The sequence below is a fragment of the Nerophis lumbriciformis genome, linkage group LG08, assembly GCF_033978685.3.
Source record: "Nerophis lumbriciformis linkage group LG08, RoL_Nlum_v2.1, whole genome shotgun sequence".
In the NCBI taxonomy this organism is placed as follows: Eukaryota; Metazoa; Chordata; class Actinopteri; order Syngnathiformes; family Syngnathidae; genus Nerophis; species Nerophis lumbriciformis.
In genome coordinates this window covers 16,255,679-16,282,702 of record NC_084555.2, presented here as the reverse complement: position 1 = coordinate 16,282,702, position 27,024 = coordinate 16,255,679, and the positions used below count along the sequence as shown (strand labels likewise).

Genomic DNA, 27,024 nt, shown 5'->3' with positions numbered 1-27,024 from the left:
GTGCAACAGGGGTTAGTGCGTGTGCCTCACAATAAGAAGGTCCTGGGTTTGATACTCGTGCTTTCCGTGTGGAGTTTGCATTTTCTCCCTGTGACTGCGTGGGTTCCCTTCGGGTACTCTGGCTTCCTCCCACCTCTAAAGACATGCACCTGGCAATAGGTTGATTGGCAACACTAAATTAGTGTGTGAATGTTGTCTATCTATCTGAGTTGACCCTGCGATGAGATGGCAACTTGTGCAAGGTGTAACCCGCCTTCCGCCCGAATGCAGCTGGGATATGCTTCAGCCTCCCCCGCGACCCAGAGAGGAACAAGCGGTAGAAAATGGATGGATTGATAGATGATTGATTGATATTAACACAACGGTGGTGTCTACAACAGGAATGGAACTCGCGTGATGTCACATGAACTGGAAGTGAAGCAAAGTAAACACTTAATTTGCCTTTATCAATAAAAAACTTTTTTTCACTTTTTGAAAATTATAATGGAAGAAGATAAACATATATTTAAACACTCAAATAAAAATATATCTCGTTAAAAAAAACCCAATGTTTGTTTCCTCTGCAAAGAAAGTATATTTTGTGTCTATTCATTTAATTTATGTTTTTAATATAACTTAATTATAATAATTCAGTGTTTGTATAAGTACTTAGCACATTCAACAATACTGTGCTAATAATAATAACCGAGATAATTTTGGTCACAATAACCGTGATATGAAGTGTTTATATTGTTACATCCCTAATGCTAGGCTTGTTTGGCCTTGGGGAAGGTCTGCACCTAAGTTTCTGAGTTAGGAAAAGGCATAATAGACCATTAATTAATTGATGTTCTGCTAATTGTGTGGAATTAATTGTTGATTGATGGCATCTTGAAGCAAAAAAGACAAAGTGCAGCGTGTTAGGTGGTTGCATCCATTGGTTCCATGAAGACTTTCACTGAGGCACAAGTCTTACAAGTTAAGTTGACACTGCAGGATCAGATGTCCAATTCTGATTTTTTTACATTACAAATGAAATCCGATTTCTAATGTGAATGCAATTTGACCCGCATGTGGACATGATGTCAAGTAAAAATGGCTTCAACTCAAGTCGGTCTCAGTACTGGTTCATTTTTGGAAATTTCAAGGATTTTGTGCAATCAAAGTCAACATTTTTTAACCAAATTATTGCGCCTAGAAGATTAAGAAGGAAGAGGAGATGTAGAGTATTTTGGCTCCTGCTGTTTTATGGGATCCTTTGCTTTGATATCTGCTTGAAGAGTGTGCCAATGGCCGAGCAGTTGGAGACGTGAGTTACTAAAACATATTATTTTTGCCTGTTTTCTGCTTCGTTGTCAATATTTATTTTGTAACCGTCTTTTGGGGGAATAATTATTGATGACGTTTTGGTCGGATGAATGGGACGTGAGCACGGCGTTTACATTGAGGATGCATCGCATATATATTAGGGTTGAACGGTTATGGCAAAAATAATCATCACAATTATTTTAATTGATATTGTTATCACAATTAATTAAACGATTATTCATTAATTTGAAAACATGAGTATTTATTGTACAACAAAAACTCGCTCTTAAATCCTTTTTAAAAATATGGACTAAATTAGTAACAAATAAACCACAACAAGTAAAATAATAATAATAGCAGTAACAATAAATTTAAATAACAATTGCAATATAAAACGCAATACAATAAAAACATTTTACCTATTAGATTCATTTTAACCACCATAAAGTGTGTGCTTTTTGTGTAAAATAAATACAATGATAAAATATTTGTTAATTTAAAAATCCTCACATTTATTGATGCATCCATGGACAATTTTGACCAGTATTGTTCAAATCTTAATAATTGTGCAAATGTATCAATAAATGAATTTAAGTACATTATGCTTGTGCAAGGTATTTTTTGAAACATTTATTTAGTTAGCGCAGTACTATTATGTGAAGGCGGGAAGTATGCTGTGCTGTTGTTCTCAGCTTGACAAGTAAAGAGGCGACTCACTTGAGGCTGTTTAAAAAAAAAAAGAAAAAAAAAAGAAAAAGAAAAAGAGCCTCTCAAGTTGTGACCACCGTTTGTACATTAATGTTACATCGATGATGTTGTTCACAAGCAGATGAGATGTGTTGTGGGTGTACGGATTGTTCTATTAAGCTTTAGCTTTGGAGTTGAGTCGCTGTTTCAAGTGACCGTCTCAGCATTCTTTAGTTCAGGACAGGGCGGTTGAGTGTGTCGGGGATTAATGAGCGGTGTACTGGACACATTATTTTCCCAAACAAATGTTCCTTCTACTCGCAGTGACATCATTTCACTTACATTCATGTCAAATTCCCTGATATTAGTCTGTGTTTATCAGCGGGTTCCGTTTTATTGGCCAATTATGTGACTCCATCCTGGCTAACGTGAAATCATGTGCCTTACTTGTTTGTTGAGTTTAGTGATTATTGATTAGGAATATTAGTCCTGTGTCAACCATGGTGACATTCCAAACTTCTCGTAAACATGCTCTTTTTTCCACTCATTCGCTCCACATCTGTTTCACCATCACAAGCCTTGGAATTTGAATGCACGTTACGCCGCCCATTAATCGTTTTTTTTGCGATGATTATTTTTTCATTATCAAGAGAAGCCATAATCAATATTAAGATTTGATTAATTGTCCAGCCCTTACATGTATCCAATTTTTATCCACATACAAAAGAGGCCTGGGTCGAATATGAAAAATTCGGAATTGCACTGTCCACACTGACATGGACAAATCCAATAGAGGTCAAAGCAAAAAAATCGGAATTGACCCACAATGTGAACAAGACCATAGTGAGCAGAGTTCTGCATAGAACACTGGCATTGAAACACATATTCAGAGAAAATCCAAAATCCAAAATATTTCCTATGGTGGATCAAATAAGTGTTCTTATTTTGCTCCACCTCGAAGGTCAAAAACTATTTTGAATCCATCAGCATGGAGTCAGGAAGCCTTGCCAGTTCCCTCTATTACAGCCCAGACAGAAGAGCTTCTTCTGCAGTCAGAACATGTACAGATTCCTGTTCATGCACTGGAAAGATGCTCTCTCTGTGTGTGTGTGTAGTGTGTGCTGTATGTACTGTGTGAACTGTGTATAAGTGTGTGTGCATGTTTGTTACTATGCTGATTGGCTGTGCTAGCACTGGGTGTTTCCATCGTCTTTTGTTTTTGGCCCGAGAGAGTCCCCCGCTGAGTGCGAGAAAGAGAGGCACCGAGGGGCGAGAGACTTGCGAACAATGTGCTGAGCACATCTTTCTCTGAACACTATGAGCTCTGTTGTATGGCCTAGCGACAGCTGTCTGATCCGAACTCTCAAAGGAACAGCTGGACGGGCCACAAAGGCGCAGACACACTCCTGCTCTCACCTCCCGTCACTCATTCACACGCTTCGCTGAAGTCGCGTCTCTGTGGGTTTCTGTGTGAACATTAACAGTTCGCTGGTTTTCTCTTTAAATGCTCCTGTTTGAATCTGCATAAAAGGTTCAGCAGTTGAAACATTGATGAGGTGCAGTGTTGATTTCACTGCAAACAGGATTGTAAGCTGTGACAACAAAATGTGGAACCCCTGATAGTGTTGACAATAAAAACACTCTCCAAGCCGGCCTGCTGGTATTTGAAGTTGAACTAGGAGAGGCTCATATTAAAATTTGCTATTTTAAAAACCTATGACGGTAATCTACTCAGAGCCTCATTTGTTTAGAATACAAATATAAAGGCTCCATGAAACGCTGTGTGATGTTTTACTTTTGGCCTCCTTAATCAGCCAAGACAAACATAAATAAGCAGCAAGGTATTTGTATAAAGTGAATCATGCTGTTGCAGCTTTAGACTATAATGCAGCATATAGTCCATTACATATTTTGGATGAAATCCGCATTGATTCAGTCCATTGAAAGTTATTACAGTAATGTGCCTTAGTACATCTTAAAAAAACTAAACAATGTTTATGGCAAAATAAACAAGACTTTATATATTCTAGTCATCAATTTAAACATCACATTACTTAATTTTATAAAGCAATTCTTCAGAATTGATTAGGGGTGTGATGAGATCTCGTGTCAAGTGATATTTCTCGTTTAAAGAAACGCTGTTTCATGGGCAAAACATAGTCAGGTTTTTTTTTTAATTTTTTTTTACAAGCTTTCCGAAGCATATCGGTGTGGACCTGCGCAAAGGATTGGAACCGATACATTAAGAGTTTTGTGCACAATGAAAGCTAGTAAACAGAGCTGGTTTCGGTATTCCCTGCGCGGTCGCTCTCCTTCATTTGCGTTCCACAGCCAACGCGCCATGTGTATGTCAAAGCAAAAACAGCTAAATTATCAAATACGGACGCCACAGAAAAGCAACCCAGACTTACAGAAGTGCTGGACGACATGACTGAAAACTGTACCACGATGAAACTGTTTTATATCGGTCGATAGCGATAATTATTGATATTTTTTTATGACCGATTGAAAATAAGGACCAGGAAAATATATATTAAATGTTAACATTTTTATTTAAAATGTAACCTTTCTCTGATTATAATCCCCTCAGTTATCAAGGCAGAGAGGAAAGCAAATGTCAACACAACCATGGAAAACACTCAATGTAAACAAAATTCTAAAGTCGTATTGAACACTTAACAATAAATGAAGGTGCAAATAAAAGGAATACGTAGGAAATGCTTGATAAAGTGTAACAAAATAGTGCAAATTTTGAAAATGTAAACTTAGAGAAACCCGAGAAGAACTATTTTCTGCACGTTTAGTGCCAGGAAGTTACAGCTGTGCTCTAAGGTGGTTGGGTATTACCGGTCTTGGTGGGGACAACCGCTCTGCATAATTTACAGACCACATTGGTCTGACTACGGACCGTTTAAAAAAATCCCCAAAACTGCCACACTGTCGAGGTGATTTTTCCTGCTTTATGGACAATTTCTTCACCCTCTGCAGCATCTTTTCTTAGTGTATCTTTCATCTTCTCACTTCATGCAAAGAGTCAACCGTGAGACAACAAGATGGCGCAACCAAACCTGATAGTTATTACTGTTACTTGATCAGTGTCACTCTCACTGATCAGTGATAATTTCCTGCGTTGCTCGGTTGCCGGAGAGCGACTACCTTTTTCATGCAACCAACCATGCTTCGAAACCTATGTTTTTTTCCGACGCAGAAGAAAAAAAAAATCAAACATTTTATCAAACACATTTTTTTTATATCGATTGTGTGTCTATCGCTGTATATATTGATATTGTTTTATCGCCCAGCCCTAATACAAAGTAAGATTACTGTAATAGTAAAGGACAAATCCAGCTCCACGGTCCTTAGCTTTCTGGAAAAGGTGGCCCCCGAAACAATTTAGTTAAATAGCCTTGCCTTTGACCTATTGGTTAACTTCTGTTTGTGGATGCTGAAACATGGGGAAGATTCCCTTCCCTTTCTGCTCAAGCTTCCCGGTGTGAAAACCGGGATTTTCAGCAGTGACGGCCTCAAACCACTTGTGAGGATGTGCGTAAGTAAGAAGACCGAATAAAGAAGATAATGAGTTGGTTTGCACAGAGAGGAGGACACACGGACTGCTTGCAGGCTCTGAGCAACATGAGCGAGTGAGGCGAGGGAGGAAGACATGGGTAACGTTGAGGAGAAATTTGTTGTAGGGACCTGCCAGCCTGCCAGATTGTTAGCGTATAATGAATAAACCAACAGCAGCATCCCCAGCTTTGCTGTGTGTCTGCAGGAGCAGATCTGCTCTCACAGATTTAACCCAAACTAACAAAAAATCAACTAGTGGAAGTCAGTACTGTTTCAACACCTCTAACTTGGCAGGACAAGAAGAGCCAGCTCTTAAATAATGCAGCACCTTAGCCCATTTTGCATCATGGTGTCCGGACAGGACATGTCTTATGGGTTATGTACTGCACACATTCTAACACAAACACCCTTACTGGCAGAAAAAATAGATTTCCACATGTTCTAAATCTAATAAAAAGCCTGCACAGACACAGGAAAATGCACAAAAGAACCCAAAAATAAAACACCATGGTATTGCTTTTGACCATTTTCAAGGATCCTGTGAGTGCTTAAAAATATTGAAAATGCATCACTTTTAATGTTTTTTAGGACTACACTACTGGATTTTAATTTTAGAAGAAAGCTTTCACATTATAGTTGGAGTTTTCACTGCATACCCATTTCAAATCAAATAGATATTTGACTGAATATTCACTTGTCACATTAAAAATGTGCATAGACTTTTCTGTTAAAGGTGTTTTTTATGTTTTGTTTGTACCATACCACAATGTCTTTTACTGTGAAAATTACAATGCTATTTTTGATTGTGTACTGTTCATATTGAAATACATTTGGTCCAATATAACGCAATGTTCTACATAACTCTTATTATGCCATATATATATATATATTTTTTTTTTTTGAAGATACAACTTGGTTAAAAGATTTCAGTGTGTTTTGTACTTTTTGAGCACATTAAACAATACTGCGATAATATGGACAACTGTGATAATTTGGCTCACAAGAACCGTAATAGGACATTTTCATATCGTTACATTCCTAGTGTGAAGATAGATGGATGGATACACTTTTATTTATCCCACAAAGGGAAAATTATATGGTTTCAATGTAGGTTTTTACATACAGTAACGGAAGTAAAATGTAATGAAAAAGAAAAAAATTGTCATAAATGATCATTCATATTGAATTTCTTCATAATTGCATTTCTGTGTGCTGTTCATATAATCTGTTCCATCCTAAAAATCGTAACTCAAAACTAAAACATGTATTTAAAAGAGTTAATAATTGTTCCTTTCTCCTTAGACCTCACTTGCCAATTGACTGCTACTTACTTTGGGTCAGAGTTTAAAATAGACCCTCATCTTTTTAATATTTTAGAAGTGATAGACCTTATTTATATACATACATAAAGTCGGCACCTAACCCCAAACAAAACTCTTGTTAAAATTGTCTCATTTGTTGCGCTATGTTTGTGCTGTTAAAATTGTTGTTTTTGAATTTTAATTTTTTGGTTAGTAAACTTGTATTATAGGTCAGTCAAAGTTCAACCAGACCCCCATTTTTTCTAAATTTTACCAAATTGTGGCAGCTATCGATTATTTTAGTAATGGAGTAATCTATCAATTATTTTGTTCGATTAATCGTATTTTGAGTTACTTCAAACGTCAATGCATATTTTAGGGAAAATAGTCAAAATGAACGACCATTTTTCTGCTTGCCATAAACTTCTTGTTTTGTTTTTTTTTACATAAATGCATATTATCAACATTCTCAACATATTATCAACATTTTAATTGCACTTTTAATATTAATAAACATAAAAAAACAACAACTCTCTACCTATTTCTGAGTACCGTATTTTGCGGACTATAAGGCGCACTTAAAATCCTTTCATTTTCTCAAAACTCGACGCCAAAATTTTATATGTTCCATTGAAAATGTAGAACATTACACACAGCGCTCAAAAATCTATCAAAATGTTTTAGTACGACTTTGGTAAGCTATGAAGCCGTTCCGCTTGATGGATTGTACTGTGCTTCAACATACGAGTATTATTATGGTGTGTGTAAAAGGTAGGACATATTATCTGGCGTTTTGTTTCACAATATTATGCAAAAAACTTTTCTTACCTTCTGGTACCTCCTGATCTGTATTTGGGATCGGCAAAAGTCCTGAAATATGCGTGCGTCCGCCTTTGTAATCGGTGAAGACCGCCTGGTCAATAAGCTCCTTCTTTTCCTCTATTTTCATGTTATGTGACATTCAGCCTCCGCTGTTGCCATTTCTAATATAAAGTAGTGTAAAGTTCTTACTTATATCTGTCAGTAAACTTGCCATGAAAGCGCTAGAACATACCGGTGTCATGAGTTTACATTATTCCCCCAAGGAACTTTAGTTATTAGAGAGTTCTGGTCGGACGGTTTTTCACAGGACCCATTTCCGGCATTGTTGTTGCACTAGTGAGCCACAGATGAGGAGATGCTGCGCCGTTATTGACTCAAGTAAAGTCTGAATGTCATTAAAACAATTAGCTCCATCTTTTGACACTTTTTCCACTCCTGTCCTTGCACGCTACACCGCTACAACAAAGATGACGGAGAAAAGACGCTGCCGAAGGTGAGCCACGTAAATAAGACCGCCCACAAAACGGCACAGCCGTCAAAAAGCGGTGTGAAGATGATCTGTAAAACATAATCTATGCAACATTTTGACCAAAGAACCACCTTTACATGTTATGTAGACCACAAGGAAGTGTTTTCAATTTAGAAAAATAAAATAAAAAGACCCCTTTAATGCGCCCTATAATCTGGTGCGCCTTTTGTATGAAAATAGACCTGACTAGACCTGCTCATCGGCAGTGTGCCTTATAGTCCGGTGCGTCCTATGGTCTGGAAAAGACGGTATTTAAAGGTCCGGGCACTCCATGATGTCTGGATATGATCACCTTTGTGCTGGTTTGTGCCATTGAAACTACCAATTGTGTACTTTTCTTTTACTGCAGATAATCACAGTCTTTGGTTTCCTGGTCACATCATATGTTTTAGTAGCCACTTGTTGGCAGGCAGACTTAATCTGTTCCCGTTACCAACACAAATACCAAAGACTATAAAAATGGGACCCATTGCCTCCCTGCTTGGCACTCAGTATCAAGGGTTGGAATTGGGGGTTAAATCACCAAAATGATTCCCGGGCGCGGCCACTGCTGCTGCCCACTGCTCCCCTCACCTCCCAGGGGGTGATCAAGGGTGATGGGTCAAATGCAGAGAATAATTTCGCCACACCTAGTGTGTGTGTGACAATCATTGGTACTTTAACTTTAACTTTAACTTTATACCAGTGAGTTAGACTCTTTTAAGTGCCAAATTGTGCACCTGGACTTAACTGCAGAAACAGACTGACACATTTACATGATAAAAAAATATTTTTTTGTACAAATGACTTACTTAATAGAATCAAGTATTGAAAATAAAATACACATTAAAAGGAAAAAAATATGCAATCTGCTGGATCAGATGGGTTACTAAGTCACAAAATTTGAACAGGAAGGGTGGCGGGGGATCAAAATAGGTCCTCTATACAGTGCGCATACAGTAAACTATCTTTTAAAAGCCTTGGCGTGTCTCGACCTTGCGTCTTAAATTAGATTTGTCTGATGTGTTGCGCACTTAGTGAGTCAGAGGCTTTCAGCTAATAAGACCATGCATATCTTTGAAGGAGTTGCAGACATGATGTTACCCAGCTCCATCTAAAACTGAACACAGTGTCTGACTGCTTTTCATTGATTATACTGTATGTGTGTGAGTCACGACGTGGCCCCAGGTGTGTTTTAGTGTTCACCTTCACAGTTTTACAACCCCCCTTTTTCTCTCTCTCTCTCTCTCTCTCTCTCTCTCTCTCTCTCTGTCTCCCCCCTTGAAGTAGCTAACCTCCCAGTGGCCAACTCACATCATATTTTTCAGTGAAGGTCGTCATAGTAACAGCCCCCCTGAGCTCCTTCCTCATTGCCATGGCTGTCCTGATTACATTAGCCACTGCTGGATGCTTTTTTTTTTAATTCTATTGTGACTCTCCAAAGAAAATGTTGTCTAAACTTGACAATCCTATCGCTCACCTCGATTTAAAAATCTCCAGCGTGCTGTACGTCATTTTATTTACTGTGTCCGTGTATTTTTTGTTTTCTAGCTCATGTGGAGAATGAGGAGCTGTACACACAAGCGTTGGAGAAGTTTGGAGAAAACTGTGTGTACAGAGACGATCCAGATTTGGGTTCGGCTTTCCTGAAGTTCTCTGTCTTCACCAAGGAGCTCACGGCGCTCTTCAAAAACCTGGTGAGTGTGGATTGTAAAGAGAAAGAGATGTGAAAAAAACAAACCCTGAGGATTTCCTTCTTGTCTCTAATTGTCTCAATCCCCTTGAGTTCACCGACACACACATTGTCTAAGCAGGAAGCTTCAGTTTTCCACGCAGGCGGCCAATGAGCCACTGCGATGTGTAATTTCAGTTTGATGTAATCAAGTCTGATCCTGCGCCACTAAAGGCACCTTTTGTATCCAGTCCAAAGCTCTTATAGACAAAGTTGACTCTATCATGCTCATTGTTTCAACTTCCACTGAAAGGAAGGGATTTTGTATCCGTGATACCTTTTATTAAAGAAATGTGAGATGTCGTCGAACCAGTATGTTGGGACGAAAGATTTGTGAAAGCTTTTTTTAACCGTGCAACCCGAGGCTGTCTTTGAATGCAACTTGCAAACCGTATTTCCTAAACATGCATTCATGCCGATTAAATGGTTCAGTAGGTCTTTCCCTACCCTTACAGTCCACAATCTAAGGCAGGGGTGTCAAACTCATTTTAGCTCATGGAGGAAAATCTATTCCCACTAAGGCCGGACGGGTAAAATGATGGCATAATAACTTCAAAATACAACTATGACAATTTCAGATTGTTTTCTTTGTTTTACTTAGGCCCAAAATAGAACAAACACATTCTGAAAATGTACATACAGAAATAATCCTCTTGACAAAACAATGAGGAAAAAATTGATACAGTTTAAAAAAAACACCATGAAGAACATAATGAATTTAGACTTAATCTCAGTGTATGGACAAAGCAATTAAACTTTAAATAACAGCCCATCTGAGATTGAACAAAAAACAAAATAAAGCTTCTACGTATCAACTACCTCATTTGTAATTTCCACTGTTCACTTTTTTTGAATTGTAAGTAATCACATTGTAAGTGGGATTACGAAATGTTTATTTTACTCCTGTCGAGGGGGAGGAGTCGCAGCCCTTCTTTACTGTGTACCTCTTGCTTGTTTGGTCTCCCTCACAAGTCACTTCACAAACTTCAGCTTCTCCAGAACTCTGCAGCCCGGATAATTACCAGAACCCCTTCAATCCAGCACATCACCCCTGTTCTGCAGCAACTCCACTGGCTACCCATTAAACATCGTATCCACTTTAAAATAATTCTCCTCACTTTCAAAGCCATCCATAACCTCTCTCCATCATATCTCTCTGACCTGATCCATGTCGCCATGCCCTCACGTTCCCTAAGATCCTCTTCATCCATCCATCTCACTGTCCCCTTATTTAAACTGTCCACCATGGGTGCCCGAGCTTTCAGCCGCTCTGCCCCACATCTTTGGAACTCTTTGCCACCAGACCTTCGTAACTTAGACTCAATATCCCTCTCCAAATCAAGACTCAAAACACACCTATTCCTGACTGCCTATTCATTGTACGGTAATCATCTTTTCTTCTCTATCTTTGTTGTTGTTATTATTGTTGTTTTTATCCAATTTGATTTTATTGTTTTGATTTTGTACGGTGTCCTTGAGTGCCCAGAAAGGCGCCTTATAAATAAAATGTATTATTTATTATTATTTATACTTACTCAGCCCGGTGTAAACTATTTGCTTGCCTAACAGAATTGCTATTGCGACATTCAGTGGACACATTTAGAACAGCAGTTTCTTTAATACACTTGGCAAACTCATATCGCGGGCCAGATTGAAATTAAATGGTAAATGGGTTATACTTGTATAGCGCTTTTCTACCTTCAAGGTACTCAAAGCGCTTTGACACTATTTCCACATTCACCCATTCACACACATTCACACACTGACGGCGGGAGCTGCCATGCAAGGCCCTAACCACGACCCATCAGGAGCAAGGGTGACGTGTCTTGCTCAAGGACACAACGGACGTGACAAAGTTGGTAGAAGGTGGGGATTGAACCAGGAACCCTCAGATTGCTGGCACGGCCACTCTCCCAACCGCACCACGCCGTCCCCAGATTGAACCTGTTCCCGCCCGCTGGCCGCATGTTTGACATCCCCGATATAAAGAGATTCAATGCAAAAGCTGCAGCCTTATCTTTATTACAGTGGTACCTCAACCTACGAGCACGATTCGTTCTACGACCGAGCTTGTAATTCAGAACACTCATATTTCAAAGCAGCCCAGCCCACTGAAATTAATCAAAATAAATGTAATCCCTGCGTAGCCCTCCAAAAACACCACAATTTTAATGCGTAACGTGACTTTTAAAAAGCAAAAATTTTTTTTAGATAAACACTGTTAAAACATTACATTAGCATACTACAAACAGTTACAGTACCGGTAGTCTTATGTAATATGGCAATGCTATTTCTAGCATTTAGCTTGAGGACTGGACTGATGTGGTGTCTCCTTCGGGTTGATTCTCCGTTCAGATATTATTTGTCCGTCTAAACGCTCCAAAGTGCTTACATCTTGATATTTTTGCATCAGATTTCGAGGTAGTATGAATCCGATTAGAATCTAATCTTTTGAAATGCGACTTCTGTCTAAACGGAAATGCGACCTGAATGTGACTTTTACTTAGCTCACCTTTGGGTGAGCTAAGTCATTTGTGTCTGCAGGAAAAGACGCGACCCGCCACCGGAAGTGGATACGTCATCACAACATCCGGTTTTGGTGAACATAGAAAAAAATAATTTGGTGGCCGAATTTTCTGTGCATCACTAGTCAATGGTGCGCAAATAATAGGCTATATGTACTGTAATATTTGAATATACATGCTGTATATATTATCTACTTTAATTCCTACGAAATTGCAATTGTTGAAGGACCGGAATCGACGTGTACCCTGTTGCGTATTTGCTTACATTGCATAAGTTGTTTACGTAAGAGAGTTGAAAAATAAAGCTAACGTAGATTCATGCTAATGCTCAGGCTTTCCTTTACTTAACAGCCATAAAAAGATTAGAACCCTCCTAAATATATTACACTATATATATAACCATTTACACATTATAATGCTTTAATTTCTTCATGTGCGTAATCCAGTCAACTTCCTTTTTTTTCACTTTTATCGAACTGCGGATGCAAATGACATCGAGGGCACTTTGGGGCCACATTGGGCGCATTTTTACTGGAGTCTGATAAAGATCACATTTTACTTGCGGTGCAAACAATCAACTGGAAAAAAATCAGATTTCCAAAAAATCTGACTTTAGAAAAATATTGATTCGGACCACTATGGCCTGCAGAGTAAACTTAGTCATAGAGTTGGATGCGAGTTTCTGGTGACATCTGGGAACACTCCCTACGTCATCTTTGAGCGACTAACCGGGGAAGTCACACAACATGCAATATGTTTGTTAGTGTACCAAAGCTAATGTTCAACCATCCAGTTTATTGCGTCAGGACAAGAGAGAACAAATTGAAACACATTATCTGCAGCCTCCTGATATTTTTATGGATAAATGTTTGTCGTTTGGGTGAGTGCGGCATATCATGCTGTGGATGATGGCTGCAGCTTTTGTGGTATGTGTGACACTGATTTGCTGCATAGGCTGCTAACAGTTGGGACATATTTTTAATTGTTTGTTTCTCTGATTTGGTCGTCTCTTACCTCTCTTGCGCACTAACCTTCTTAGTTCTGATGTCGATATCTCGATATTAAATCAAAACGTATGTTATTAATTGAGTAAATGACGCAGAAATAGCATGAACTATTTACTGCTCAAGCAGCACAACCCTGAGGCTGAGACAAATACTATTTCAACCGACGGTGAAAATGCGAGATATCGAGATATGCTCGCAACTTAAAGCATAACAAAAAGCCGAGAGACAGCTCATATCTCAAATTACTCGTAAGGTAAGGTACTCCTAAACTAAAGTGCCACTAAATTTGCAGTGAACTGAAAAGAAAAACAACATTTGCTACTTTCAGCTATTTTTAAAAAATCTGCCTCTCTTTCTTCTCTAGTTCCAAAACATGAACAACATCATCACCTTCCCTTTGGACAGCCTGCTGAAAGGAGATCTGAAAGGAGTCAAAGGGGTAAGTCAGCAAAACTGTGTGGTCGGGTGTCACTTTACAACTAATTTCTCAGTCTGCAAGGCCTTTCCCTTGAGACCTGAGGATCATGACTTTGTTCATTCCCAGTTATCAGGAGATGTTAGCCTGCAAAACAGTTTATGTGCCCCATTAAAATGTGTATAATTAAGAAAATACCGCCATACATTAATTACTACAGAAGTGAGCAGCTTGTGTATAGCATTCAAGGAGCACTTGAGGGATTTATTCAAATCCACTTTAGCCGGGAAAGAAGGGGGAACACGGAGGTTCCCATATCCCTGTCATATGGTCCAAGGATACATTCTATGTACAGTTGACACAGACAACGGGGGTGTTTCCAGAGCACAATTTTTAACTGGAAACAGACTGTTTATGAGATTTTGAAGGCTGAAATGGATCTTGCAGTGACGTTTTTGATATTGACAGTTTCTGTGCACAATTAAAAAGGAAGTGAAACACTCTGTTTGCCATAGGCATATAGAAGTACAGTATTTCACAACAATAGTGGAACAGGAGATAAATACATTAAATGTTAACATTTTTATTTCAAATGTAACCTTCCACTGATTATAATCCCCTCAACTATCAAGGCAGAAAGAAATTGAAATGTCAACACAATCATGGAAAACACTTAACAATAACCTCTTTAAATTAAGGTGCGAAAATAAGGAGTATGTAAGAAATGTTTATTAAAGTATAACAAAATAGTGCAAATTGTGAAGATGTTATTATGGAGAAACCTGAGAAGAACGATCTTTTGCAGGTTCACTGCCAGGAAGTTAACGTGGTATATGTAACATTTAATTTGGTCTGTTATTCTTATTTAAGTATGAAAATGAATTTTATGTTATACAGTAGTTATTATGGAATTACTATTGGACCAAATTATTATTTTGAAGTAGCACATTTGTTCCATTTTGCTATTTATTTTAGTCATACAGCTCTGCCCTTTAGTTCTTACCTGTTGTTTCCATACATCCAAATAGGAAATGAACGTGGTTTGAAAAGAAAAAATAAGTGCGGCTACATTCCATTTTAAAAAAGTCCAAAAAACTGCCATACTGTCGAGGTGACTTTGACTGTTCGACGATGTATTCAGTCTCTGCAGCACTCATTAAAAAAAACAAAAAAAAAACTCACTCTGGGCAGAGTATTAACAGCGAGATGGTGCAACCAAACTTGATAGTTGATACTGTGATGCGATTGGTTGTTTAGCGTGTCCCTCCAATGGTTCACTGACCCTTCCTGTTTTGCTAGGTTACCAAACATCAAGTGCCTTGGTGTATGCAACCAACCATGTTTCATTATTTCCGGTTTCTTCCGTCCAAAAAATATACATCTATCGAACATTTTATTGAAAACATTTTATATTGATATCGATCACATGTCTATCGCGATATATATTGCTATTGTTTTATCGGCCCAGCCCTATTTTATATTTACCGTAGATGTCTATCTTCTGTCTATCTTGGGAAATAATTGATTTGTGAATATTTGCTAATTGATATTAATCGTCACATGGCGCAGCGCACTGCATCCAATAATCATACAGTATGTATTGGCAGACGCCGAGCATTTCATCACTTTTGCATCCAGCAGAATGACATTGCAAAAAGGTTACATTTTAAACCCATATATTGTCAGACAAAGGAGCGTTTTTTTTACAGCACCGCTTTAATTATGAAAAGCTGTATTGTATTTTAGTATTTTCAGTCATTTTAGCATCTGCTTAAACATTGCGTTGTGTATGAAGATGCATGATAATTATCAGGCCGATATTAAATATCATGACGTCACACGGATCAATCCGATAACATAAACAAATAGATTTGGTAACCAGTTTTAAAAAATGCTGCAATGAGACGAGATTACCCATACTGTGCTGTAGGAGGGATAGGGTGAACAAATGCAGTGGTCCTACGTCGTTGGAGTTGGTAAAATTAAATTCTAAAATCACAGCAGCTCTTAGTATAAACAAACGTGGCATAGATTGCGCGGGACTTCTTTAATCCTTCACAAGATGGCATCCCGGGTGACACCTGCACCAAACGGCTAGAAAACTCTCCACAAGGACATACCTCGCTTTTTAACACATGAAACCCAACAGATACGTTAGTGTCGCTACGACAGTGCCTCCGAAGCCCATGAAGACGTCTGTGCCGCCCAGAAGCTGCCCAAAGCCAGCCGCAAAGATAGTCCTTGAGCCGTTCTCACCGCTGCTGTGTCCGAAAAGTAAGAAGAGCCTGCCAAAATCTATCTGAAGGCCAAAGCGATCTGCCATGGAAATGATGGCGCTGGACAATCAGCTCTTTACTATTTTTGACGGCACTGCTCCCTGTTGGTCAGCCACAGTTTGTACTTCCGAGCCTAAACTAATTTTCGGATGTGTTTGCCAGCAAAATACGACGGGATCGCCACATTCTTGCTTTCACAAATGGATGGAAATAAGGTCATAAACTTTTTTACTTATTTATGGATGTGTGATGTTAGCCGTAGTACCGTATTAGTGATATCATAATTGATTAGGACACTTCTACAGGTACAGAGTGTTAACACCACCTTTGTTTAAGTCTTTCTTACCTCCAGGTGTGCACAAACTACAGGTAAATCTAAATTTAAAAAAATATTAGATTGAAATGGGCTATCATTATCGGTCTTGAGAAGCAGGAAGTTATTGGTATCGGCTTGAATTTTTTTATTGAGCATCCCCAATTCTGTATATGAAAATGTCCTAACAAAGGAAGATGTTCTTGTACAACTTGATCATTGTCATATAAACGGACCCTCAACCCAACCAATACTTATTGCTTCCTTCCTGGCCCACTGACTTTTTATCCAGGCGTGTGATTGGCTGCAGACACAATTGTGGAATGATTAGATTAGGCTGGCACTTATGAGGCTCATTCCTATAGAAACGAGTCTCCATGAACCTCAGCCATATGGTTGGTCTAGAACTGTTTGTCTTGTCTTTTCTGCTTTTGTGTACCAACTCAAGTGTTTTCGCTAAGTGTCTGTCTTCGCTTCCTGTCTTTGTTATCTGGACTCGCTCCACTACTCCCCTCACTGTCATTTACGAAATTCCAAACCCCTTCCACTTCATGCTTTTGATTACCCTGGCCACTTAGAGCTCATTAGCACCATGGGATGATTGTCATTGTATCGATGTTATGGGACTAATGAGCTGTTTAACTTTTAATACCTCATAACACAGAATTACTACCACTGTAGTAATGCAAGCAAAACCCCAGAGTGTGGTCTTGGTTTTGGCGACGTCCCAGTCTGACGCCCAAACCAGTCCTTTACCGCTCTTAGCCCTCTTCTCACCTTCATTTTCTTCTCCTTCCTTTGCACCACTTTGCTTGTGTGCTTTCCCACGGGATCGACCTGTCAGCAGATGGGGAAGCAGGATCCTGTCCAGACGTGCTTGACAAGCTCTTCTGCTTCAGAAAGAAAAAAAGATGAAGTAACGACTCGACATGAATGTCACGGACGGAGTCGAAAGATGTCTTTGAAACAGAAGAGGAGTTAAGCTCTAGGGTGCAATATATGTCATACACGGTTTTATTTAATGTAGTTAGGTCGCGCAGTCTTGTGTGGAGAAATGCTGCACACTTTGAACAATAATGCCACATTTGAAACCACAGGGATGTAGGTAATAATACTATGTTAATGTCCAACTAAAGACAATATTGGCAACCTTGATAAGATAGTATTTTCTATGTCTGGCAATGATTAATAGGACTGTCAGTAATCCGGTAAAAAAACCTCCATGTTTTTGGCTGCCTTGATTGTATTGAACATAATTTTGAACCAAATATTAAGCAATAAAGCAATATAAATTTGATCTAATACCAACCATCGGGAGTTTTACTGTGGTTTATCATCAGTACCAGGGTTTTTCCTGCGTTCAAAATTGTGCCGCCCCCAACCAGAACGATTGATACCACTCAACACAGCGTAAAGCTATGGCTGTTTTGATTGAGCGATTGATGTCCCTCTGCGGCAGCTACATATTTTAACTGCAGTTGCAGCGTTGCGCCACTATAGAGGCACTATATCGACAGCAGTGCACCGGAAAGACCTGAAGCATCTACCGAAGAAGAAACAGATCGAATCGTGTTGTTTCCCGCTACTTGGTACATAACGTTGACCGCCGTAACAAGTGGATTTCTGCCATACGGAGCATGATGCGGAGGGATCACTGGACTCCTACAGAACACTCCAGACTGTGCTGTGAACATTTTGTCTCTGGTAAGTGAACACAGCTAGTAGTGTTAGCTTAGTTTCCAACCTTTTCTGACTAATTATAATAGATCGATTGATTGAAGAATTTATTAGAAGTTTGCATAGGATTAGGTAGAGTTTCATGACGGTACAGGCAAAATCAGCCACTACTTTAAAAAGCAATCTCGCGAGGAGGAAAGTCAAGAGTCCAGGTGAAACAGAGCAGAGAAATTAAGTAACAGGCAGTTAAAATGTAATAATTCATGGTGGTGACATGTGGAAATTTTTGTCCACAGAGCGCTTGAAGGCTGCTTCAAAATCATCTACGAGTGTCTCAAGCAAAAGTGGCCCCACCACACAAGCTATGAGCCCATCATTCTCTTATGCAAGCACTTAGGCCACATGTGTCAAACTCAGATCTGGCCCGCAACATCATTTTATGTGGCCCGCAAACACCTGAAAATGATATGTGTAAATAAAGTACTTCATACTTTGTCACTAAATGTAATGGATTTTTTTCATTTTGACATAAAAAAATCTGTCCTGCTTGAAATTGCATGCCTTTTAAACTTTAATAGTATTCATTATTGCAACAAATATTACAGCATATTATCATACTTACCAAAATGTTTTTGTCTAAATAAAATTAAATACTTAAATATCTGCTTGACGTATGATTTTAAAGCAAACTACCCATCTAATTGATAAAAATGACAATACATTTTACGGTGTTCTTTACAGCATATTACTGTAAATTGAAAAAAACTCAAAAAAAATTGCTAGAAATTCTGGCGCATGGTCAGGATTGTACCACCTCTGCCTCAATTTGAGCCAGGAAAAACCCTGAGTACCATTAGTCGTTACTTCCCTAATAGTCTTTTATAGTCCATAATAGGTCTCTGTGGCGGATTATTGCCTCTTAGTAGTTTGTAAATAAAAACTTCAAATAATGCAAGAAAATTCAGTCTTCCCAGTTTTATAGAATGCTGCATTAATACATTGGTGGTTGCCACAAAAACATGTCAATATTCCCCCACTCCAATCTGGTGCAATGGACTAAACCAGAGGCAAGCAGCTGTTGGTGGCTAGCAGCTACTCCATCAACCTTTCATCCTGTTACTTTGCTTCATCTAATGACTTTCTTTTTTTTTTTTTTACACCTGAGACGGTCTGGACTTTGTTTAGGTTTCTTTAATTCCAGCTCCACCAAAATGACCATGGGCGGGTTCCTAGAGGACTCGGTGGTATCCCTCCTAAAGATAAACAGACATAATGCACTCTTAGTCAAATGGAAAATGGAAAGTGCTGAGTCTAAAAGTTGCTTCTGCTAACTGTGGGATTTTTTTAAGTGGACGCCAGCATGATGTCGTGCCTGCTGGGGACCCTCTCGGTTCACAACAGCCAGTCGGCGGTTGCTGTTTTATCCACTGTGTTTGCATAAGTAAGAGATGAGAGGGGCTCTCTAGGCGTTAACGTTTTTGGATGGAGCCACAGGAGTCCAAGCTGAGCCTTGCCCCATTGTGGTTCAGTGGTTCATGAACACCCAAACCACCCACTCCTGCTTACTGTTTGAGATTTTAGATAAGAGTAAATCCCTCTTTATACAATCTGCATACAGCGTAATACTGGAGCTAATACTGTAGACTGTACTATAAAACTTAAACTCGGATACACTTTAGAGTACAGTGGTACTACAACTTACCAGTACCTTAACTGAGTAATTTGAGATACAACTTGTCTCTCAGCTGTTTGTTATGCTTTAAATTGGAAGCACACTTTGAATTACGAGCATTTTCCCCATTGTTTGAAGTATTATTTGTAACAAGGCTGTGCCGTTGAGCATTAAAGCGCTAATATATTGTTACCTGTTGTTGTTCCTGCTCCGTTTACACAAGAAACGAACATACGTTTTGATTCGACGGTTGACATGCGCATCTGAGCGATTGACACAATCCTTGCCTTCAACCATCGAAACTAAGAAAGTTAGTGTGAAGGAGAACAAGCGGATGACCAAATCAGAGAAACAAACCGTTAACAAAACTACCCGGCAAGTCAGTCCAACCACAACATTGTCAGTCCGCATCACACAAGCTGCAACAAGCCTCCGCGCATGCAGTCACAAATGTCTAACGTTGAACATTTATCCATAAAACTATTGAGAATCTGCAGGTGCTGTGTTTGAGATGTTTCAATTTGTTCTTTCTAGTTCTTACTCAATAAAGTGGACGGTCGAGCATTACCTTTGGTACACACACATACATATCACTTGTTGTCAACACTGACCTGTGCGGTCTGTCAGTCAAATACGTCCGTGTAGAACATGAACAGCAACTTCCTAGTTCCTATTGTTACACGACGGAGACAATGTTGCCAGATGTCATGAGAGAAGCAAGCAACCAGCTCTATAAAAACAAGTCGCTTATTATAAGTGAATAATAAGCAAACTGTTTAACAATGGACAGAGAAGCAGCCCCATTAGTCTGGTTCCCAAGATAAATGCTGTACAATATTATTGAATTATTTTATAAAACTACTGCAGTTGTTGGTATTGCATTCTCGATGTGTTTCAAACTACCATATTTTTCGGACTATAAGGCACACTTAAAATCCTTTCTTTTTCTCAAAATGGACAGTGTGCCTTATGACCCGGTGCGCCGGTTGCTATGAGAAGCAGGGAGTACGTTGCTATGTGCACTGAAATAAATGCGAACAGGAAAAAAGTCCCGGTAATGCTTAAACTGACCAAAGTACGGTAAATACTGTACATATTACCGTATTTTTCGGAGTATAAGTCGCACCGGAGTATAAGTCGTACCTGCCGAAAATGCATAATATAGAAGGAAAAAAACATATTTAAGTCGCACTGGAGTATAACTCACATTTTTTGGGGAAATTTATTTGTTAAAACCCAACACCAAGAATAGATATTTGAAAGGCAATATAAAATAAATAAATAATAGTGAACAACAGGCTGAATAAGTGTATGTTATATGACGCATAAATAACCAACTGAGAACGTCCCTGGTATGTTAACGTAACATATTATGGTAAGAGTCATTCAAATAACTATAACATATAGAAAATGCTATACGTTTACCAAAAAATCTGTCACTCCTAATCGCTAAATCCGATGAAATCTTATACGTCTAGTCTCTTACGTGAATGAGCTAAATAATATTATTTGATATTTTACGGTAATGTGTTAATAATTTCACACATAAGTCGCTCCTGAGTATAAGTCGCACCCCCGGCCAAACTATGAAAAAAACTGCGACTTATAGTCCGAAAAATACGGTACATATTGTTATTAACGTGTCTGTTACTACACTATATATACTGTATATATATTTATATATTAGCGCTGTCAATGTTAATGCGTTAACGCATGTGATTAATGAAAATATTATTGCGTTACCATAAATGAATAATGATAAATCACATTGTTTGTTTTGACCCGCGTCAGGCAGTGGGTCAAATATCTCACCTCTCTTTTTGTCACAGTAGTTTTGATAGTATTGAAAGTTGGAGACCTGCTCCATCATAAAGTTGAACACTGAATTTATTCAGTTTTAAATTAAGCAGGACAGACTCCTGTTAAAGAATTATGTTTATTTAATTCTGTCAAGTTAAGCAGGAAATATTTATATTTACGACAAGAAAAACAAAAATGTGCAATTAATTTGCTATGCTTACTGTCACCAACTTTTGAGCAAATCAATGACTTGCAGTTCAGTAAAGCATCCAAAACATAAATATGAATATCAAAATTCCGACTACACAATTGCATTTGTATACAAATATTGGGGTATTTTCTTAAGCAGATTTTATGCATGCAAGTAAATAATAACTTGTGATTAATCATGATTAATCACTGATCTAGAGTGATTATTCAGATTTGTGTTTGATTGTTACTTATAACATTGCAGAACACGGCTGACATATAGCACCATATTTGGCCTTGACAGAGGTATACACTCTACTGGATACTAATATTGTTTCTTCTATTTTTAGTCAGTTGGGCCTGTATGCAGACCCACTTCTAAATTACTACAACAACCTGTTTTTAAGTTCTGCTGAGCTTGCTGCAATTCAGCACGGAAGTGGGAAAGTAGCTGAAGAATGTGCGAGGAGAGCTGTAGATGGGGTGGGTCAGCGGATAGAGGCCCCTTCTCAAGGACATTTCATGACATCCAAGACAAACCAAACAGTCCAGTTGCGATCGATTGAATGCCCTAAGAAAACAATGACCTGGATGAATGAGAACATCCATATACCCATTACATGATGTTTCCTCTTCTGTCCTTACTTTCAGCCAGAATGGGAACAAGGGTGTTAAGAGCCGCTTCTCTCTAAGGGAGTCTTATTATGCACTGCATTGGCCTGTTCTGCTCTGGCTGGCCATGCCCCTGTCTGGTATTTTTAGCTATTGTTATGATTTTTCCTGGTCTCTCTGGCTCTTTCCTTCCATCTACCATCTTTCAAGCTTTAAACCACAGCAGCAGTTTGTGTTAGCGACTTCCTTTGTGTGGTCTTTTCTTTCCAGGCAGCTTTTCTCTCCGCACTTCCTTCTTCTGTCTTATTCTTACGCTCATGGCTTCTACCCTTGAACTGTTGGGGTGAGTGGCTGGTTGCTCTTTGACTCAATTCAGTGAAGCAGACCTGATCCTGTGGGTTGACAAGTTGTGCTTGCCACTCAACAGCAGCTTGAGCATAAGTCAAGAGTGGGATCTTTGTCCTTTGTGAAGCTCAAACAATGACACTATTGCTTAAGGTGGTAGCCTAATTCTTCTGAATTTAGTTTTCTACTGATAAAACCATATTTTTACATTCATAATTAAGTTGTACTTTTGGTGTTTAATTAGAAATCCAAATGTTTAGTCATACTTACTGTTTACTGTGAGACTCTGTGACACTCACTGTCTGTTGGTCCTTGTCCGTCTTTAATTAGCACCCCAGCAGCAGGGATGCTGTTGAGTCAAGTGTTTTGTCGGAGCTTGGTGTTTTTTCAACACTCACCCTTGACAATGAGAAATTAGTGTTGCCTGTCGAAGGCGTGACCTAAGGAACTAAAAATCTGAAAAAACTATCACATGGAGCCGCCTGGCCTACCGGTACCCGGTTGGGGATGCTATGGGCTGATTCAATTAGGAGGCTGATCCACATCTTTTGTTTCTTATAGTGAAGAAACTCTAACTTTGCTCATTAGTCAATAACGAAGCTCGGAGCGTGTTGCAGTCAGCTCAGTGAATTCTGGCATTGCTGTACTTGTCTTGTTTTGCTGTCATGGTTGCTTTGTCTTTGTCTAACTATGGAGTGTGCTGCTTGGCCATACCAACAGAGGCCCTGTTAAAACATTCTCAACGTGTTTGTTGTCTCAACAACAACACCATGATGTCATTGGTGGGAGGTTAAGCTACATCCATATTATGTCACATCTTCTCCAATAGAATGCAAACAAAACTTAAAAACATTCTGACAATACATTTATGTTTAAAATAAATAACAATTACTGTGCCTTAGGGATGTAACAGTAAATATAAACGGTACAATGATAAACCGCAGTATAATTCCAGACAGTTAGTTATACTGTTTAAATTTTAAATGATCGAAAGAGCCGTCAGTTGTTAATGCATTTTAGGCAACACTGCTTACTTCCTGGAAACGAAAATGTTTAACCTTGTAAAATTGTTATTTGAGTGCAATAGGAAACATATTTTTATTGTGTAGAAGTGTTGTCTGTTAAAATAAAGCCAATATTGACATTTTTTGTAGTTCCCTTTATTTGGAAAATTATCGATATACATTTTGGTACCGGCACCAAATTATTGGTATCGGGACAACCCTACTCACTACTAGTAGGCACCTTTAGAGGGGGCGGAGCTACGTGCCGTGTTAAGATAAAGGCAACACCTCCGTGCTTGGACACTACTTATGCTGCTTGTTAGTGATCATTATATATTTCTGTCTTGATTGTCAAATATGTTGTTGGTATTTTAACCTGTGACATTTATACCCAAATAAATGCATTTGATAATCTGTACATTTCGTTTTCTACCTACTTACTGATATCGCTGCATAACCTTCTTTATTTTGTAATACAGTGTAATATTGCTCAGCGGCCAACCTGCTACTATCTGGAAAAAAAAAATCCTGTAATTTGATCTTAATCTTATTATTCATTTCATCTTTTGATAGATTAAAAATTAACTTAGCTCGGTATAGCACGGTTGGTAGAGCGGCCGTGCCAGCAACTTGAGGGTTGCAGGTTCGATCCCCGCTTCCGCCATCCTAGTCACTGCCTTTGTGTCCTTGGGCAAGACACTTTACCCACCTGCTCCCAGTGCCACCCACACTGGTTTAAATGTAACTTAGATATTGGGTTTCACAATGTACAGCGCTTTGAGTCACTTGAGAAAAAGCGCTATATAAATGTAATTCACTTCACACTTCACTTCACAATTTCTTATTACCAGCTCTGTACCCTGTTGCAATGGAATTGTTAAACACGCATCCCTTAACTAGAAATCACTCCTCATTCAAGATCATATTTCAGAATAAAGTCCTGATTTTATGTGTTTAGTTGAAACATGGCACAAACCGAAGGCCATCTTCTGCTGAATGAAGTCTGCCCTGTCTGAAGAGATCATGTACCTCAGGCAGAGGTGGTGGCTTACTTATGCATCAGACTGAACTGGAACTCTTACTTCTTCCTCTGCCTGATCTCACCTCCATTGAGTGTCTAGCTTTTAAATGCAAACCTCCATTGTCCATGAAAGTGCTTCTAATCTACCGTGCCCCAAAACTAAACTCTTAATTTCTCCCTGAAATACATGATCTCCTCACGTCACTCTGCACCACGTCAAATAATGTGATAATTTTCGGTGATATCCATCAACATTCACGTTGACAATCCCTCCTGTCCTCTGGCAGCAGAGCTTCTGAGCCTGCTGGCTTGTTTTGGTCTGCAGCAACATGTTGAGGTTCCCACCCACAACAAAGGCGACACTTTGGATCTGGCCATCACCAACTCAGCCTCTATCAAGGATCTTGAGGTCTTTGATCTTGGGTTGTCTGACCACAAGGTAGTCTCAATGACTCTGACATCTCTGCTGCTTCCTTCTAGACCCAAGCGCCAGATACCTTTTAGAAATCTGAAAGGGATGGTTCCAATGGATCTGGCCACAGACCTCCAGCACATTACCTGCTTAGACTCTGAGACTATAGACAAGCTAGTGGAGCATTGCAACACCTTTCTGAGCTGTTTTCTTGACCTTCATGCCCCTGTTAAGACACGTGAAGTCACGTTTGAACGCTCTGCTCCCTGGTACACACAGGAACTACGGACAATTAAAACAGCCAGCCGTGCACTAGAACTTCAACCTTGCCTTCCGTGAGCAATTAAAAAGGCTATTGCCAGGCCATGAAAGATGCTCGGTCGACATTCTACTCCAATCTCATCAATCAGAACACTTCCAATTCTGAGATGCTCTTCTCCACAATAAATCACCTCCTGAAGCCACAATGATTCTCACTGAATGAAGCTACAGTTGAGCGATGTAACAACAACTTTGACTTTTTTAGATCTAAATTCAACAACACTTGCTCTCTGTTGCCCAGCTCCTCCTCTCTTTCTCCCGCTTGGTGGGGAGTCTGCGGCCCCTCTCCTACTTCTCCGATGTCCAGCAGAGCCACATTGAGAAAAGCATAAGAGGAATGAGGCTGACCACCTGCTGCTTAGACCCCTGCCCATCCACTTTGCTTAAATCACACATCTATACCCTCAGCCCAATTATCATTCAGGTTGTTAACCGTTCACTTCAAACCGCTTATGTTCCGCCTGCTCTCAAAGCAGCTGTCATTCGTCCCCCCCTGAAAAAGCCCTCCCTGGACCAGGACAATCTTGCAAACTACAAGCCTATTTCAAACCTTCCCTTTCTATCCAAGATACTCAAGAAAACAGTTGCCACACAGCTCCAGGACCATCTTACACATAACGTGTTTCAAAAATTTCAGTCAGGCTTTCGTTCAGCCCATAGCACCGAGACAGACGACTGCTGACTCAGTGTCAGCTTCACTCCTTATCCTCCTGAACCTGACAGCGTCTCTTGACATTGTGGACCACATCTTCCTCAATTATCTACATAACACAGTGAGACTGACAAACCACGCACTGAAATGGTTTGAGTCTTATCTTTCAGATCGAACTGAACATGTCTTGCTTGGAGGGTGCGAGTCCATCCCCCATCCATGTCACCAGTGGTGTTCCCCCGGGTTCAGTCCTCGCCCCCATCCTTTTTACCATCTACATGCTTCCCTTTGGTCATGTCATCAGCAAACACAGACTGTCCTTTCATTGTTACGCTGATGACACACAACTTTACATTAAAACAACCCCAAGCCCCTCCACTGCCCTGTCATCCCTCAACTCCTGCCTTGAGGAAATCAAACCATGGATGAACAGCAACTCCCTTCAGCTGAACAGCAACAAAACGGAAGCACTCCTCATTGGTACCCCTCATCAGGTTCAATCCTCACCTATATCACAACTTACCTTTGACGGACAGGTCATTCTTCTCTCCTCCTCAGCAACAAACCAGGGAGTTTGGTTCGACCCCCACCTGACTTTCAAGGACCACATAAAACATCTCTGCAAAACCTAATTTAACCACCTCCTCAACATTTCAAGACTGTGTTCCACTTTACCCTCCCAGCAGCAGATCAATTGGCCCATGCCTTTATTTCCTCAGGGCTGGACTACTGTAACAGGCTCTTCGTCGGGATACCTGGCAAGACCATCCAGAAGCTACAATACATCCAGAACAGTGATGAGAGCCCGTAAACACGAGCATATCATCCCCATCCTTCAATCACTGCACTGGCTCCCTGTCTCATCCCGGATCAACAACA

At 39.5% G+C, this 27,024-nt stretch overlaps 1 protein-coding gene across 3 annotated transcripts in view; it reads left to right on the top strand.

Moving 5' to 3' along the window:
* Positions 1-27,024, top strand: part of asap2a (ArfGAP with SH3 domain, ankyrin repeat and PH domain 2a) — a 109,154-nt gene that overhangs the window by 43,016 nt on the left and 39,114 nt on the right. For all 3 annotated transcript variants that reach the window (XR_009816001.2, XM_061968342.2, XM_061968341.2), the window contains exons 3-4: positions 9,724-9,869; positions 13,801-13,875. Coding sequence is in view for 2 of the 3 variants with exons in the window: in XM_061968342.2 (XP_061824326.2) it covers positions 9,724-9,869; positions 13,801-13,875 (221 nt within the window). In the remaining variant the exon portion in view is untranslated. The remainder of the gene's footprint in view (positions 1-9,723; positions 9,870-13,800; positions 13,876-27,024) is intronic.